This window comes from Stegostoma tigrinum, chromosome 37 (genome assembly GCF_030684315.1).
Source record: "Stegostoma tigrinum isolate sSteTig4 chromosome 37, sSteTig4.hap1, whole genome shotgun sequence".
Classification (NCBI taxonomy): domain Eukaryota; kingdom Metazoa; phylum Chordata; class Chondrichthyes; order Orectolobiformes; family Stegostomatidae; genus Stegostoma; species Stegostoma tigrinum.
In genome coordinates, this window is record NC_081390.1 from 6,387,085 (window position 1) to 6,404,528 (window position 17,444).

Here is a 17,444-nt window from a genome sequence, read left to right on the forward strand (position 1 = left end):
TTTCTATTGATTTCAACACATTATTCCCAGAAAAACAGAAATTGCTAGAGAAATTCAGCAGGTCCAGCAACCAGGCTCTAAACATTAACTCCGCTTTCTTCCCACAGATGCTGCCAGACCGGCTGAGTTTTTCCAACAAATTGTTTTTATTTTGGCTCTCCAGCATCTGCAATCCCTTGTTTTATTACACTACCCCAGTGCCATGCATTTAATTTTACACATTGATCTCATGTGGTATTATGTTGAAAGCTTTCTGAAAGTCCAAATAAGTCACATCAAGTGGCTCCCCCGATCAGCTCTACTGGTTACATCCTCAAATTCCAGATTTGTCAAGCAAGGAGAAAACAGAGTTAATGCTTCGGGTCCAGTGACTGTTCCTCAGAACTAATAATCCAGAACCACAGGTTAATGTTCTATTCTAGGGACCAGGGTTCAAACTCCACCATGGCAGATGGTGAAATTTAAGTTCAATAAAAATCTGGAAGTAAAAGCAAGCCTAATGAAGAAAGAAGATTTATTGTCACTTGTACTCTACAATGAGCAACAAAGTAAAATATAGTAAAAAGCTTCCACTATTGCCACAGTCCAATGCCACTTTCAATAGTTTAAGAATAAAAAGATATAGGTGAAAGAGAGATGATCTTCATTCTGCCACCTCTAGCATAAGTCCTGAGCCAGCTGATCAGCCTGTGCCATCACCCCCATCACCATCTGCACCAGGCCCACTCATGTCAGAGTTGCCCCTCTTTGTCAATGGGCCCACCTTGCAGATGGATCACCGGTGCCAGGTCCAGTGCTGGACTCTCACTTTCCCTGTAGCTAGGAATCCCCGGTTCTGCTGCCACCACCGCATCAACAATCAGGAGTCCCCAGCTTGGGGAACTACCACAACCAGGAGCTGCTACCACCATCTCACCAATTATCAGGAGTTCCTGATGTGGGTACCACAACCAAGAGTCCCTGGCTCCACTACTGCCACCACTTTAATGACACCTGGAGTCCCTGCACCAGGCAATGGCAGATATGTAACTATTGTAAAAATCTATGTGGTACATTAATGTCTTAGAGGTAAGGAAATCTGCCATCATTACCTGGTCTGGGCTATATAGGACTCTAGACCCACAGCAATTTGGATGACTGTTAACTACCCTCTGTGCAATTAGGAGTCAGTCCTAAATACTGGTCTAGTCAGCACTGCCCAGATGAATAAGAAAACATTCTTTTAGTGTGTTGTGACCACATGAGGCAAGGTCACGGCTGCCCTCATTTTTGTTTTAGACCCCTCTTGGTCAGTTACAACAATGTTTTTTCTTATTTTGCACATAGCTAATTGCATTTCGATTAAATTTAGTTAACCAGCCCAAAAATGGAGCACCAATTCCAAAGCTTTCTGGAGTGAAAGACAGGGCAATTTTATTAGTTACTACCACCACCACAAAAATAAACATACAACAACAAACAGACACAAATACAGTTTACAAAGAAGGAAGGGTATGAAGAGGTGTTTGGCAGGAAATTAGAGAGGTTGTGCTGTTTTTCATTGTTCATCTCTCATGGAACTGGCCCAACTATGCCACTATCCACCCTTCTAGGTGACTAAGAGTTCACCACATTGATATATTATCACAACATCATTGCTTCTCTTCACTTCATCCATCCCCTAATCAAATAGTCTGACTGGGTGCCTGTGGCTATGGTCACACCAGCAGCAGACCATTATTTTAAATGGGTGACTATCTGCCTAATCATGTGAAAGCCGTGAGTGGCAAGTGTGGGCCCAGCATGGGACCTGGCATCGGTGATCCGTCAGCAAGGTAGGCCCAGTGACGATCAGTTGGCACCTGAACAGTGGGGACTCTGACATTGATGGGTGTAGAGCAGACGGTGAAGGGGTGATTTTGCAGATGGCCATGGGAGATTTGGTGACTGAAAAATAAACATATTAGTTGTGTGTAAGTTTTTTTTAAGAAGTAGAAAAACTTTTACATGTGTAACCCATCTAGAATGTAAGTCAGTCTGCCACGCTTCTCTCATAGCAAAAACAGCAACATGAACTAGTTTATTAAATGCAATGATCAGGTTACAAGAAACTAAAAATTTTGCAATGGCAATTTTTAAAAAGATTGACTTGATTACCAGCCATACGTTACTGAAAAATAGTGAACGTTGGATTGTTTCCATAATCCTGCTGCTGACATCATACAGTCAAACATCACTATTTCAAAACCAAACTTTCCAAGACTTTGCTAACAGTTCCTTAACAGGAGGATCTTCTATCCCATGATGCTGAAATTGCACCATCTCTTTAAAAATGCGGAAGGTGTTTCTGTTCAGTTTTCACTTGTCCTTCTGCTCTGGTTCATAGGACCACAGATGCCAGAGTGAGGGGATGCCAAATAAAAAAGTCTGAAATACCCACTTGAACTGGATATTTACATTTGTAATCCCTTTATCACTGTGAGAGCAGAGAGAGAGAAAAGGCAAAGTTAGTGTCGATCAGTGCAGCAACAGAACTTAATGCTGTAAAGATTCTGTTTAAAGAGACACATTTCCAAAGCCTAAAACAGAGGCCTACAACAGCGATTCATTCAGCAATCATCTACTGCTGCATTTAAAATTTGCCTGCTGCAGGACTTCTGTGCTTGGAAAGGGAGATCTCGCATTTGCTGGCCAAATGTCCACCCTGAATGACCAACGATCAGCTATGAGTCTGTGGGAAACACCTTTGCCTCTGAGGCAGGTGGATGTGGGTCAAAGTCCCAGATTCAGCTACTGGAGTACACAATCCAGACTGACACATGCGGTGCAGGAGAGGGGCTGCTGCCTGGTCAGAAATACAATCTTCCAGATGAGGTGTTAAACGCTGTAAAAGTCTGGCGTATATCCATGGGCACACAGAAGAATGTAAGGTTGTCTAGTTCTAACATAGAAGATTCTGAGGCGCTAGATAGGATGAATGATGAAAGGATGTTTTCCCTTGTTGGGGAAGACAAGAATTAAAGGATATGGTTTAAAAAAAATAGTCTTCAATTTAAGATAGAAATAGGGAGGTTTTTTTCCCCCTCTCAGAAGTCACAGGAACATACAAATCAGTAGCACAAATAGGTCACCTTAGGGGGTAGGATCATCAGTCTTTGGGGCTCTCTTCCCCAGAAAGCTGTGAAGGGGAGATAATGGAGTATATTTAAGCTAGCTGTAGATAAAACTTGATTCCTAAGGGAGTCAAAGGTTCAGGGGAGGCAGCCATGATCTGACTAAAATGACAGATCAGGTGCAAGGGGCCAAACAACACACCCCACTCCTAAATTTTATGGTCACATAACGCCTTGTTGCAAATGTGAAATATCGACGGCATCTGAAAGATCATTAGCAAGGGGACAAAATTTAAAGTGAAAGGCAGGAGGTTGACAAGGGCATGTGAGTAAAGTCTTTTTCACCCAGGGACTGGTATGGGTCCTGAATGCTCTGCCTGGGTGGGTGATTGAGGCGGGCAACCTCACAACTATTAAAATGTACTTGGATGAGCACTTGAAGTTGAATAACATTCAATGCTCTGGGCCTAGTGCAGGGAAATGGGACTGTGTTGTAGGTAGTAGCATGCTTTTGGCAGTACAGGCTTACTGGGTCCAACAGCCTGTCCCGTACTATATCATTCTATGATTCACTCTATTGAAGAGAGAGGGATTTCTCCTTTGAAATAAAAACACAAAAGGGCAGAAGAAGTTCACGAGGTTAACTGTGTCCGTGAACAGAAAATTAATGTTTTGAACTGAAAGCAGTCAGGAAATGATGGCATTTATGCTGGTGACTGTGGGTGGGGGAGAAGGAAAAGTTGAATAGATGGAGACAGTGCCCAGAGCAAGAGAGAAAAGGAGAAGCAGACAAAGGGAGTGGAGATAATTAGCCAATAATGAGTGGAGATCATTACCCAGTACCAAATCCAAAGTGGCCTCACCTCTTGTTGGCCTATCTACAAACTGTGTCAGGAAACTCTCCTGCACACATTCGACAAAAACTGGCCCATCTAACGTATTCAAGAGAGTGATAATGCTGAACGAATAAACAGGGAAGTGAGTTGTTGAAAATAGGCTGGAAGTGCTCAGACGAACCCACACGGTACAGGATCTGGAGTACGAACGTGGAGCCCTGAAATTGCTAAACGCAGTGTCATGTCCTGAGGGTTGTAAGGTATAATGAGGCAGGCAGGAAGGCGGTTTGATGTGTGTCTACTTCAACGCCAGGAGCATCCAGAATAAGGTGGGTGAACTTGCAGCGTGGATTGGTACCTGGGACTTCGATGTTGTGGCCATTTCAGAGACATGGACAGAGCAGGGACAGGAATGGTTGTTGCAGATTCTGGGATTTAGATGTTTCAGTAAGATCAGGGAAGGTGGTAAAATTGGTTGGGAGGGGGGGTAGTGTGGCTTTATTAGTCAAGGACAGTATTACGGTGGCAGAAAGGCCGTTTGATGAGGATTCGTTTAGTGAGGTAGTAAGGGCTGAGGTTAGAAACTGGAAAGGAGAGGTCACCCTGTTGTGAGTTTTCTATAGGCCTCTGAGAAGTCCCAGAGATGTAGAGGAAAGGATTGCTAAGATGATTCTGGATAGGAACGATGGTAACAGGGTAGTTGTTGTGTGGGACTTCAACTTTCCAAATATTGACTAGAAATGCTATAGGTTGAATATGTTAGATGGGTCAGTTTTTGTCGAATGTGTGCAGGAGAGTTTCCTGACACAGTATGTAGATAGGCCAACAAGAGGTGAGGCCACTTTGGATTTGGTACTGGGTAATGAACCAGGCCGGGCGTTAGATTTGGAGGTAGGCGTGCACTTCAGTGATAGTGACCACAATTCAGTTACATTTACTTTAGCGATGGAAAGGGATAGGTATACACCACAGGGCAAGAGTTATAGCTGGGGTTAAGGCAACTATGAGGCGATTAGGCAAGATTTAGGATGCATAGGATGGAGAAGGAAACTACAGCCGTTGGGCACAATTGAAATGTGGAGCTTGTTCAAGGAACAGCTAATGCGTGTCCTTGATAAGCATGTACCTTTCAGGCGGGGAGGAAGTGGTCAAGCAAGGAACCGTGGTTAACTAAAGAAGTTGAATCTCTCGTAAAGAGAAAGAGGGAGGCTTATGTAAAGATGAGGCATGAAGGCTCAGTTAGGACACTTGAGAGTTACAAGTTAGCCAGGAATGACCTAAAAGAGAGAGCTAAGAAGAGCCAAGAAGAGTCAGGAGGGGACATGAGAAGTCTTTGGCAGGTAGGATCAAGGAAAACCCTAAAGCTATGGTATGTCAGGAACAAAAGAATGACTAGAGTAAGATTAGGGCCTGTCAAGGGCAGTAGTGGGAAGTTGTGCGTGGAGTCTGAAGAGATAGGACAGATGCTAAATGAATATTTTTCATCAGTATTCACACAGGAAAAAGACAATGTTGTTGAGGAGCACACTGCGATACAGGCTATTAGACTAGATGGGACTGATGTTCACAAGGAGGATAGGATTTATAATAATCTAGAAAGGAATAATTTGATTAGGGATAGTCAACATGGTTTTGTGAAGGGCAGGTTGTGCCTCACAAACCTTAGAGATCTTTGAGAAGGTGACCAAACAGCTGGATGAGGGTAAAGTGGTTGATGTGGTGTATGTGGACTCAGTAAAGTGTTTGATATGGTTCACCTGGTAGGCTATTGCAGAAAATGCGGAGGCATGGGCTTGAGGGTGATTTAGCAGTTTGGATCAAAAATTGGCTTGTTGGAAGACAATAAAGGGTGGTGGTTGATGGGAAATGTTCATCCTGGAGTTCAGTTACTAGTGGTGTACCGCAAGGGTCAGTGTTGGGTCCACTGCTGTTTGTCATTTTTATAAAAGGACCTGGATGAGGGCTCAGAAGGATGGGTTAGTAAATTTGCGGATGACACTAAAATTGGTGGCGTTGTGGATAGTGCAGAAGGGTGTTGCAGGTTACAGAGGGACATAGATAAGCTACAGAGCTGGGCTGAGAGGTGGCAAATGGAGTTTAATGCGGAAAAGTGCGAGGTGATTCACTTTGGAAGGAGTAACAGGAATACAGAGTACTGGGCTAATGGGAAGATTCTTGGTAATGTGGATGAGCAGAGAGATCTCGGTGTCCATGTGCATCAATCCCTGAAAGTTGCCACCCAGGTTGATAGGGTTGTTAAGAAGGCGTATGGTGTGTTAGATTTTATTGGTAGAGGGATTGAGTTTCAGAGCCATGAGGTCATGTTGCAGCTGTACAAAACTCTGGTGCAGCCGCACTTGGAGTATTGCGTACAGTTCTGGTCGCCGCATTATAGGAAGGATGTGGAAGCATTGGAAAAGGTGCAGAGGAGATTTACCAGGATGTTGCCTGGTCTGGAGCGAAGGTCTTGTGAAGAAAGGCTGAGGGACTTGAGGCTGTTTTTGTTAGAGAGATACAAGATGATTAGAGGATTAGATAGGGTGAACAGTGAGAGCCTTCTTCCTCAGATGGTGATGGGGAGGGGGACGTAGCTTTAAATGGAGGGGTGATAGATATAGGACAGATGTCAGAGGCAAGTTCTTTACTCAGAGTAGTAAGGGCGTGGAATGCCCTGCCTGCAACAGTAGTAGACTCGCCAACTTTAAGGGCATTTAAATGGTCATTGGATGAACATATGGATAATAATGATGAAATAGTGTAGGTTAGATGGGCTTCAGATTGGTTTCACAGGTCGGCGCAACATTGAGGGCCGAAGGGCCTGTATTGCGCTGTAATGTTCTATGTTCGATGTTCTATGTACCTCAGCAGAAGAATAGGTATTGTTCCTCCAGCTTGCTTTGAGTTTTGCTGGAGCACTGCAGCAGGCTTCCTCTATGCTTTGGTCACCATCTGCCCCTTAATAAATCTCACTCAAAAATCTATTATCTGCTAATTTATCTAACTGCAGTCTTATGGAAGTTTGTTGTGCACGTATTAGTACCACATTTCCTACACGTAGAGACCACACTTTAAAAATATTTCAGGGTCCATGAAGTGCTTTGGCATGTCATATTGACTTGAAGGTCATCAAATAAATAAGAGAGCTTTCCTTTGACTGAGAGTTGTGAAGCGCACGTTATCACACTGACCACTACTGCTACTGAAATCCTATTGAGCACAATGTGCTCAAATCAGCTGTGACCCTATTCTTGGAAGGCAGGATGCTGGTAATTACGGTCAGGATTTAAAGCACTAGGCTCAGCAGAGTATTTTGAAGGCCTGAGAAGAGACTTTTGTAATGACAAGACCTTCAAATATTTACTTTAATACAATTTACACTGGGAGCACTGCCATCGAATTACAATCCAGCAAGGATTTATTTCTCTTTCCACCAACTGAGGTTTCAGAACTAGGGCTATTTGGGAGAATCATTAAACATAATGGTCAACAGAGTGCTTTCTTGGAAAAGACTTCTGGCTGATAGTTCACCCATGTGTTATATTAACCACATGGGGGCAGATTTGGCTGTTTGCTTTAAAAGAATTGATGTCATAACACTGGCCTCAGCTTAAGTGAATCCCTTTCATTGGAAAACTAATATTAACTAGCTGCGTTATGCTCATGTGTCAAACTCTCCACATTTAGCCCAGACACACCAAGCAGGAACTCACTTCCTCTTCCAAACTGCAGACCACAGCCACAAGTTTCAATAGAAGAATTGAAGAGCAAACAGAGTGCTTTTCACATCAGAATTTCTTCATGTGAAAGGGATAAAATGCGTATTTCTGCACAGGGGTGGCATGTCTACCAGGCTGTTGTTGATCTCAAGGGGGAGGAATAGCAAAAACTGGCTTTTTATAAAAGGAAAGAATTGACAGCCAGCTGTATTATTGAAAATTGCAAATTTGTTTCCACTTTCCAGTAGATTACGTTATTCATTCTGAAAGGAAGGGTGTATTTCCATTACTCCAGCTATGTAATCCTTTTTATGACTGGGAATAACATTTTATCTTCTTCTCTACTTCAACAGCATTTTTGACAGGATTGTGGCGCCACCTACCATGATCATTGTGAGAATGCACCAGTGTAGATACTTTAAAATCAAATTGGTCAGATATGTTGCTACGCACCTCTGAAGCAAGCAGGGCTCGAGCCCAAATTTCCTTGCACAGGCTTATGAGCACTAACATTGTGCCACAAGAGTCTTAAGTACCCTGGTGTATCCACATACTTTAATTTGGTACAAACTTGGCATCTTGTAGTTCCAGTCATTGTTCACTGAGAAGAAGTTAATTTAAAGCTGATTCTACACAATACTCTGATAAATATTTAAACCATCTGATATTGGCTTTTCAATTCGTCCATGCTGTTAAAACACAAATGCCTGATTTAGGTTTATTTTTGTTCCAAAATTTATTGTATGGGAGGGTGGGAAGAATTTGGTAAGTTAGTACAACAGAGGCAAATGCTGCTGGATTTAATAACAGAGAGAAATGAAAAAAATTTAAAAGCTATTCTTTTGGATACGAAATCTATGAAAAGGTAATATTTTAATAATATAACATTAAAGATAGTTTTACATTTTCAAGGGTTCACTGTCTTACTGCAGTGCTGGTGAAACTTGGCAAGTCTGTACAATATTTTGAGGACTTTTATTAATTGGCTGGTGGTCCACGTATGTACAAAAAGACACAGGTAGAAAGAGGAAAGGGGTTCTGCTGATTAACCCAGGGCTAAATTAAAAAGCAGAACTAAAAAAATTAATAATTTCCAGATTACAAACTGAGGCACAAGGCTAGCCAAGAGAAAAAAAGTGAGGAGGCGCTCAGCAGGGATTATTAAAAGTTTCCAGAACAAGTAACTTAATAAGGAATCTAATTTCAGAGACAAGTAAGAGAAGAGAGGGCAGTGGACGCAGGGCTGCGAGTGTTGTACTTGAATACATGCAGTATACAAAACAAAGTAAGCGAGCCTGTGGCACAGTTTGAAAATGGCAGATATAAAGTTTTGGGTATCAGAGATGTGGCTGCAAGGAGATTAGGTCTGGGAACTAAGTACCTAAGGATACACATCTTATCAAAAGGACAGGAAGATATGCAAAGGGGACGGGGTTGCCTTATTAGTATGATATTAAACTAAATCAGGAGCAAGAAGAGATATACAGTCAGAAGGAGCAGAATCTGCATAGGTTTAATTGAGGAACCCCAAAGGGAAAACCCCTGATGGGCCTTGTATACAGACCTCCTGGCAGTAGTTAGGAACAGGGAAAGAAAATCAGGAGATAGAAAAGGCATGCAAGAAATGCACTATTAAAATAATCATGGGAGCTCAGTAAACAAGCAGACTGGGAAAAACAGGTTAGCAGCAGACCCCCAACAAAAGGAAATCATGGAATGTCTACTAGATGCTTTTTTGGAGCAGCTTGTGGTAGAGCCCACTAGGGAACATGCAATTCTGGATTTGACGATGTGTAAGGAGGCAAACTTGATCAGGGAGCTTAAGGTGAAGGAATCCTCAGGGACAGTGACCATTATACAATAGAATTCACCTGGCCGCTTTGAGAAAGAGCTGGGATCAGATTTAACACTTGGTTAGAGACAAAAAAACCTGCAGATGTTGGAATCCAAGGTAGAGAGATAGGAGGCAGAAAGAACACAAATTGCCAGGCAGCATCTGGAGGAAAGGAGAAGTCAACTTTCCAGGTATTACCCTTCTTCAGTCACAAAAGGAATGTTGGACCACCAGAAAAAAAAAGTGACTAGTGAAGTAGTAATGGGGAACAAAGAAATGACAGGAACTGAGTAGCACTCCCCCATAGGCTAAATGAGAAGGCCAATGTTTTGCTTTGGGAATTTACACTCAATACTGGTTACTGATGCCATATGCCCATTTCTACTACAGAACTCACTGAGCTCCACATGTACCAAATTTAACAGTAAAGTTAGGTTAAACAGAAGATATGGTTAATGAGTTGTAGGTGGACGACAGACATTCACTGGAGCTCCTGTAAATGGATGCAGGTTACAGCTATAGAAGTGGAGTTAGGACATGTACATTTGTAATTCTGTATGCAAATACTGTGGTGTGTAATATTAGCTCTAGTGTTTCCCTTTACCAAATGACATTTTGAAATAGGACAGATTGAGGCAGACTTACCTGCAGAGTTTGATGCTGTACAGTGCTTCAGCAAGATGGAGACCCCAGGCCAACCAGTACCTGCAAAAGATTGGAAATAAACATAAACATACACACACACTAACTTGGTCTGAAATGGCGACAACAGTCCAATTAGATGCAGTTCAGCATTTCCATTCATGTTCTCCAGTTTTCTGAAGGACACAAACCAACAGTGAGACAATTCACCATGATGCTGAACTTCAGAATGACTTTTGACTGCAAGAGTATGTGCAACACTCTTCTGTTCCTACTAAACATGAAAAAAAGAGAGTGAATTTGCCTTCAACATACATTCCCTCTTGCACTGGTGAACCATCCATAAGAAGCACTGCATCAACTTCAACAAACAGTAACTCCCAAAAAACACAATCTTCTTGACTGAGAAGAACAAGAGCAGCAGGCACACCATAATAATACCACCAAACAGCACTATACATTAACCCTGAATACCCAGTATAATTGTTCAAGAAGGCAGCTCACCACTACCTTTTTGATGGTTAGGGTTAGGGTGGCAATTAAGAATGTATAATTGGATGTGGGCATGCTTGCCCACATCCAGACAATAATGCTTTTGGAAATAGACAACAGCTTGCTCACAATTGCACAAGGTCACTTGATCATGTTTCCAGGTAATGTTGTCAATAGCTTCAAACCTTCCTGAAGGTGCATAATTCCTTGGACTTCCCGCTTTACATAGAGTTTGAGTTTGGAACTAGCTAGGGAACCTTCTGGCCCTTGGAGGATTCCAGGGCTAAGAAAAAAAAACAAAGACATCTGACTGATTTTTCTCACTTTTACATGTCGCATAGGATCTGTGGGGCCTGGATAGGGCTACCATGGCAAGTAAATTTCAATCCTTATTTCTGGCAATTCCCATAAAGTTCATGTTACAGATCCTGATGGATCTCTTGGAGATCTACATTCACTCAGAAAAGATGATAAGTGCAAGATATGAAAACACAGAATTTAGGGACTTTGACTTCAAAAGCCAGAGTTCATAGTTTATGGTGGGAAGGGGAAAGACAGTGGTAGGTGAGCAGAGATGGTTGTGACATCAAGATAGGGGGTGCAGTGCACACCAGGGACTTACCCAACATACAAGTGGGAGTAATAGTTGTCCACCAGATACTTGGAGAAGTTGCCCAAGGGTCCCAGACTCTTGTAAGGTACATTCTGCGGCCAAAACATCAGCAACTACAAAGAGAATGATGCATGGTTTGCAGAGGAATAAACAAACCAAACAACAAAATAAGGAATTTATGAGAATTGCCTTCAACCAGGTAGTGCTGACAACGTGACACTCACTAGCACAAAGAATAGTTGAAGTGAATAGCGCAGATGCATTTAAGGGTGTGCTGGATAAGCGCAAGAGGTACAGATGGATATGCAAATAGGAGTAAGCTGATGAAGGGTGGGAGGGGGAAATCGGGTGTCAGTTAGGAATAAAAACAGTTTACCATGATATAAATTTTATGTAAGGTCACTTCTTATTTTTCGGCCATTACGGGGCACCTTTGAATTCAAATTGTTTCTTGGGCAGTCAACTCCCTGGTGCACTCTCCACTGTCCATGTGTTTGTGACATTGGGCAAAGGATACCTGCACAATTTCCCTCTAAATCTTGTTTCTCTGGATTCTAAGCAGGCAAAGTTGGAGCATTTTAGCCCATCCTCAAAAGCTAACCAACTACCGAACTAAAGACCCACTCCCCACCACGGACAGGATCAATGTCATCTCAAAGATCCCCTGCAGAGACTGTGAGAAACACTACATCAGACAAACAGGAAGGAAACTAACAACAAGAGTACATGAACACCAAGTGGCTACAAAAAGACACGGCCAATACTCACTCATCTCAATCCACATGAACAAGGAGAACCACCAATTCGACTGGGACAACACCAAGATCCTGGGACAGGCTAGGCAGACATAAGCATGAGAAATCCTGGAAGCATGGCACTCCACAAATCATGCTATTAATAAACACAACGAACTCGACCCCATATACATTCCACTACGGAGGAAACCCGAAAGTAAGGCAATCCATCGCAATGGACCCCAGAGCTTAAACACCAGGTGAGAAAACACACTGACGCTTCATCAGAGGCTGCACTGAGGATGTTACCAAGCACGGTAACGAAACGTCTGGGGAACAACAAACCAGCTCAGTGAACCAACCGATCTCAACACCCACAACCTGAGCTACAGATCTACTCCAAAACCTTAGTAACTATCAGTTTAAACAGCCCCTGCCTTTTACCTCCATTCCCCATTCCTTACCTTATGAGACCAATGAAAGATCAGGAGGATACCTGGACATTTATATGGTCTCAAATCTGGCTTCAAATTCCTGGGCCTGATAACTGGTTAACTGAGCAACAAGAGGAGATCTGAAACAAAATAAAATCAGCTCTGCTATAACTACTCACTAGTCCAGGAACATCCCAGAATGCAAAAAAAAAGCACTTGGATTGACAGCAAATTGTCTTTTCAAGCTTCTCTCCTGCTCCAGATGAGCCAAAAATTCCTCTGAACCATTACTGGAAACACCAAAGCCATTGCCTCCATCTTACACTCCCCAATTCTAGTTTATTCTGCAAAAACCTCTGGCAAAGCTGCGAGTGAATGTGTAGGCGCACTAATCCACATGTGCAGACCCTTACAGTGGCGCAGCTTAGAGGCAACATCACTTCCAACCCTTCAGCAAATTCCACTGATACCATTATCTCTCCTTGGCAAATGTCTAGGGTTGAACCAATTATTACATAATGACACTGCCTTCTGGTCAAGTAATTCTCTCGTGGTTTTAAAATTTTCATCCTCCTTTTCAAATCTTTCTATGTCCTTATCTCTCTGTTCCTGTAATTTCCTTCATCTCTTGCCACTCCCAGATATCTGTACCCCTCTAACTTGGCCTCACATCTCTGCCTCATTAATTGAAGAAGGGGGCAGGTGAATAGTCAGGAAATTGTAAATTCTGCCCTCAGATCCCCTTCCATACTACCCTAACCCAGCTGTATTTCCAGGTCACTTAACCAAGAGATGCTGTGCACTCTGTCAGACCCAGCTATTTAGATCCCCACTCCCTTCAAAAAGAAATCTGAAGAGTGTTGCCAGTATATACTACCTCATTGAACAGCATAAAAGATTATTACAAATTATTTTATAGTTGAAGGGAATACGGTTCCCATTTTAGCAGCTCGACGACAATAAGGGTGCATGCTTGCAAAGGGCCTTATGCAACTTTTACCCTATTCCTCTTGACTTCAGGAACCAACCTGCTGTCCCACAAAGACAGCAATGGTTGTAAATCAGAGACGTAGCCAGGGAGCTGTATTCCACACACAAGAACAGAAATTGCTGGGGAATCTGAGCACATCTGGCAGCTTCTATGGAGAGAAAGCAGATTCAACATTCCACATGCAATAACCCTTTCAACAGAACTAGGAGTAGCTAGAAGAAGATGGTATAAATGTTGAGGACAAAATGCTGTAAATGAGTGAGAGGATAGAGTCCAGGGAGAAATAAAGACACTTGGGCAAACAAAAGGATAGATAATAAGTCATAGAAGGAGAAAAGCTGATGAGAGGGACTATTAGTGGGTGAAAACAGATTGACTGTGCTAAAAGGGTCTTTTATTCACTGGAGTGTTGACAGGAGATCTTATAGATGTTTATAAAATCATGAGGAGTATAGATAGGGTTAATGGTAGGTGTCTTTTCTCTATGATGGGGGATTTCAAGACTGGGGGCATATTTCTTTTTAAGGTGAGAGGAGAAGAGGTTTAAGAAAGACATGAGAGGCAAATTTTTACAGCGAGGGTAGTTCACATGTGGAATGAACTTCCTGAGGAAGTGACAGATGTGGGCACAGTTACAACACTTAAAATGCACGCAGTACAAGGAATAAGGTAAATGTGCCTGTGGTGCAGATCAAAACCGGCAGATATGATGTGGTAGGCATCTGAGGTGTGGCTGCAAGGGGATCCAGATAGGGAACTGAATATCCAAGGAACATATCAACATCCTATCAAAAAGAGAGGCAGGTGGGCCGAGGGGGTGGGGGTTGCCTTATGAGTGAAAAATGAAATTAAATCAATAGAAAGAAACGAAGTAGGGTCAGATGTAGTAGAATCTGTGTGGTTAAATTGATAAACCGCAAAAGGTGAAAAACTATAGATGGGGTTGTGTACAGGCCTCCAAATAGTCATGAGCTGGGCACTGGATGCACCAGGAGATAGTGGAAAATAAAAGGTGTGTAAGAAAGAAAGTCACAGTGATCATGGGGGATTTCAATATGCAGGTGGACTGGGAAAATCATGTTGGTAGCAGATTGCAAGAAAAGGAGTTTGTGCAACGTCTACGAGATGGCTTTTTGAAGCAATTTGTGGTGGAGTCCACAAGGGAACAGGCAATACTGGATTTGGTGTTGTGCAATGAGGCAGACTTGATAAGGGAGCTTAAGGTAAAGGAAACCTTAGGAGGCAGTGATCATAAGATGATAAAATTTACTCTGCAATTTGAGAGGGAGAAGATAGAATCAGAGGTAATGGTATTACATCTGAGTAAAGGTGACTACAGAGGTATGAGGGAGGAGCCTAGCAGGAAAGACAGTGGAACAACAATGGCAGGAGTTTCTGGAAGTAATTCAGGAGATGCAGCAAAAATTCATCTCTCAGAAGAGAAGCATGGTACAGGGAGGATGAGGCAACCATGGCTGACTAAGGAAGTCAGGGATAGTATAAAAGAGAAAGAGAAAGCTTATAATGTAGCAAAAGGCCATGGGAAACCAGAGAATTGGAACGTTTACAAAGGCCAACAAAGAGCAACAGAAAAAAAAATCAGGAGGGAGAACATTAAATATGACAGTAAGCTAGCCAGTAATATAAATGGAGGCTATAAGAGTTTCTTTAGATATATAAAGGGCAAAAGAGGCAAAAGTGGACATTGGACACTGGAAAATGACAATGGAGAGATTGTAGTGGGGAACAAGGAAATGGCTGAGGAACTGAATAATTAATCCACGTCAGTCTTCATGATGAAAGTCACGAGTAATCTCTCAAAATTTCAAGAGTCAGGGGGCAGAGCTGAGTATGGTGGCCTTCACCAAGGAAAAGGTGCTAGTAAAATTGATTGACCTGAAGGTGGACTAATCACCTGGACCAGATGGGCTGCACCCCAGAGTCTAAAGGAGATAGCTGAGGAGATAGTGGAAGCATTGTGGCGATTTTTCAGGAATCACTAGATTCAGGGAGAGTCCCAGAGGACTGGAAAATGGCTAACGTGAAACTCCTGTTTAAAAGGGAATAAGGCAAAAGACAAAATTACAGGCTGATTAGTCTAATCTCAGTCGTGGGTAAAATTTGAGTCCATTGTAAAGGATGAAATTATTGAATATTTGGAAGTGTATAGTCAAATAGGGCAAAGTCAGCATGGTTTCATCAAGGGGAGGTCATGCCTGTCAAATCTGCTAGAATTCTTTGAGGAAGTAACGATCAGGGTAGACCAAGGAGAGCCAATGGATGTTATCTACCTGGATTTCAAGAAGGCCTTTGATAAGGTGCCACACAGGAGGCTGCTGAGTAAGATAAGGGCCCATGGTGTTACAGGCAAGGTGCTAGCATGGATAGAAGATTGGCCGTCTGGCAGAAAGCAAAGACTAGGGCTAAAGGGGTCTTTCTCAGGATGGCAGCCAATGAAAAGTGGGGTTCCGCAAGGGTCAGTCCAGGGACCACAACCTTTCTCTTTATACAGTAATGATCTAGGTGAAGGAACTATGGGCATTTTGGCTAAGTTTACAGATGATACAAAGATATACGGAGGAACAGGTAGTATTGAGGAAGTGGCAAGGCTGCAGAAGGACTTGGACAGGTTAGGAAATTGGGCAAAGAAGTGGCAGATGGAGTACAATGTGGGAAAGTGTGAGGTCATGCACTTTGGTGTGGAAAAATAAGGGCACGGACTATTTTCTAAATGGGGGAAAATTCAGAAGTCTGAAGTGCAAACAGACTCGGGAATTCTCGTCCAGGATTCTCTCAAGATAAACTTGCAGGTTGAGTCATTAGTCAGGAAGGCAAATGCAATGTTGGCAGTAATTTTGGGAGGACTTAAACATAAAAGCAGGGACGTACTACTGAAGCCTTATAAGGCTCTGGTCAGGCCACATGTGGAGTATTGTGTGCAGTTTTGGGCCGCATACCTCAGGAAGGATGTACTGACCCTGGAGCAGGTTCAGAGGAGGTTTATGAGAATAGTCCCAGGTATCAAAGGCGTAACATATGAGGAGTGTTTGAGGACTCTGGAACTATACTCATTAGAGCTTAGAAGGATGAGGGGGAATCCAATTGAAACGTTCAAAATACTGAATGGCCTGGACAAAGTAGATGTTGGGAAGATACTTCTATTGGTAGGAGTGCCTAGGACCCAAGGGAACAGCCTTACAGTAAAGGGGCCTTTTAGAACAGAAACATAAGGAGAAACAGAGAGTGATGGATCTATGAAATTCACTGCCACAGGAGGCCAGGTCATTGAGTACATTTAGGACTGAAATAGATCGGCCCTTGATTATCAAGGGGATCAAGGGTTACAGGGAGAAAGCAGAAGAATGGGGCTGAGGAACTTATCAGCCATGATTGAATGGCAGAGCAGACCCAATGGGCCAAATGGCCTAATTTCTGCTCCTACATCTTATGGTCTCAGATAAACACATGAATAAGAAAGGTTTGGAGCAATATGGGCCAGGAGCAGGCAGGTGGGACTAGTTTAGTTGTGATTATGTTCGGCATGGACTGGTTGGACTGAAGGGTCTGTTTCTATTCTGTACAGTTCTATGGCTTAATAAAGGCATGTGTCTCCATGAGGCAGGGTCTGTATGATCATTCTTTTCCCTGCCCACCACTGCAGAATTCTCCATCTAACAGGTCAGGAGTGGAGAATTACCACTAAGGAGGTGGCGTTGAATATCAATTGAATCTAAATGGGAGACAAATAATGCAACAGGATTGTTCTCAGTGGCTCTTTGTTGATCCACACGTAAGGAAATAACTCAAAACATATCTATATCATATATAAGACACAGAAACAAGTTTAACTAAGCATGTCAGCGCCTATACTACTCTCAAGTATTCCATACACATACATACAGTGTAATACCCCAAGGATCCAATGACGAAGGTTATCCAGAAGAAGTTGGCCCTCCTGAAATAAGTACTGGAGCCTTTATCTGCGAGCATCTTCGCACAGAATTCTTAGCAGCAACTCTCCTTACAAACAGCTCCTGAATAAATCATTGTTTGGGGAGGG

At 42.7% G+C, this 17,444-nt stretch overlaps 1 protein-coding gene across 2 annotated transcripts; it reads right to left on the minus strand.

Annotated features, from left to right (window-relative positions):
- Window positions 1-497: 497 nt before the first annotated feature.
- On the minus strand, window positions 498-17,444 carry tmem254 (transmembrane protein 254). Of its 2 annotated transcripts, XM_048563540.2 has the most exons (4): window positions 17,285-17,444; window positions 11,235-11,338; window positions 10,124-10,183; window positions 498-2,455 (listed from the first exon to the last, which is right to left on the minus strand). In XM_048563540.2, exons 1-4 carry the CDS (start codon window positions 17,372-17,374, stop codon window positions 2,338-2,340), a joined length of 372 nt encoding a protein of 123 aa, XP_048419497.1. In that variant the 5' UTR covers window positions 17,375-17,444; the 3' UTR covers window positions 498-2,337. The 2 variants fall into 2 exon arrangements, with proteins under 2 accessions (XP_048419497.1, XP_048419498.1); XM_048563541.2 differs by lacking the exon at window positions 498-2,455 and having other exon boundaries at window positions 10,120-10,183.

Excerpts from the sequence above, each read along its gene's own strand:
- tmem254 (XM_048563540.2), bottom strand. The coding sequence starts at position 17,374 with ATGCTCGCAGATAAAGGCTCCAGTACTTATTTCAGGAGGGCCAACTTC. Across the intron at positions 11,339-17,284 it reads GATCCTTGGGGTATTACACT|TTGCTGATGTTTTGGCCGCA; the intron begins GTATGTATGTGT and ends TTCTCTTTGTAG. Across the intron at positions 10,184-11,234 it reads TACTCCCACTTGTATGTTGG|GTACTGGTTGGCCTGGGGTC; the intron begins GTAAGTCCCTGG and ends AATCTTTTGCAG.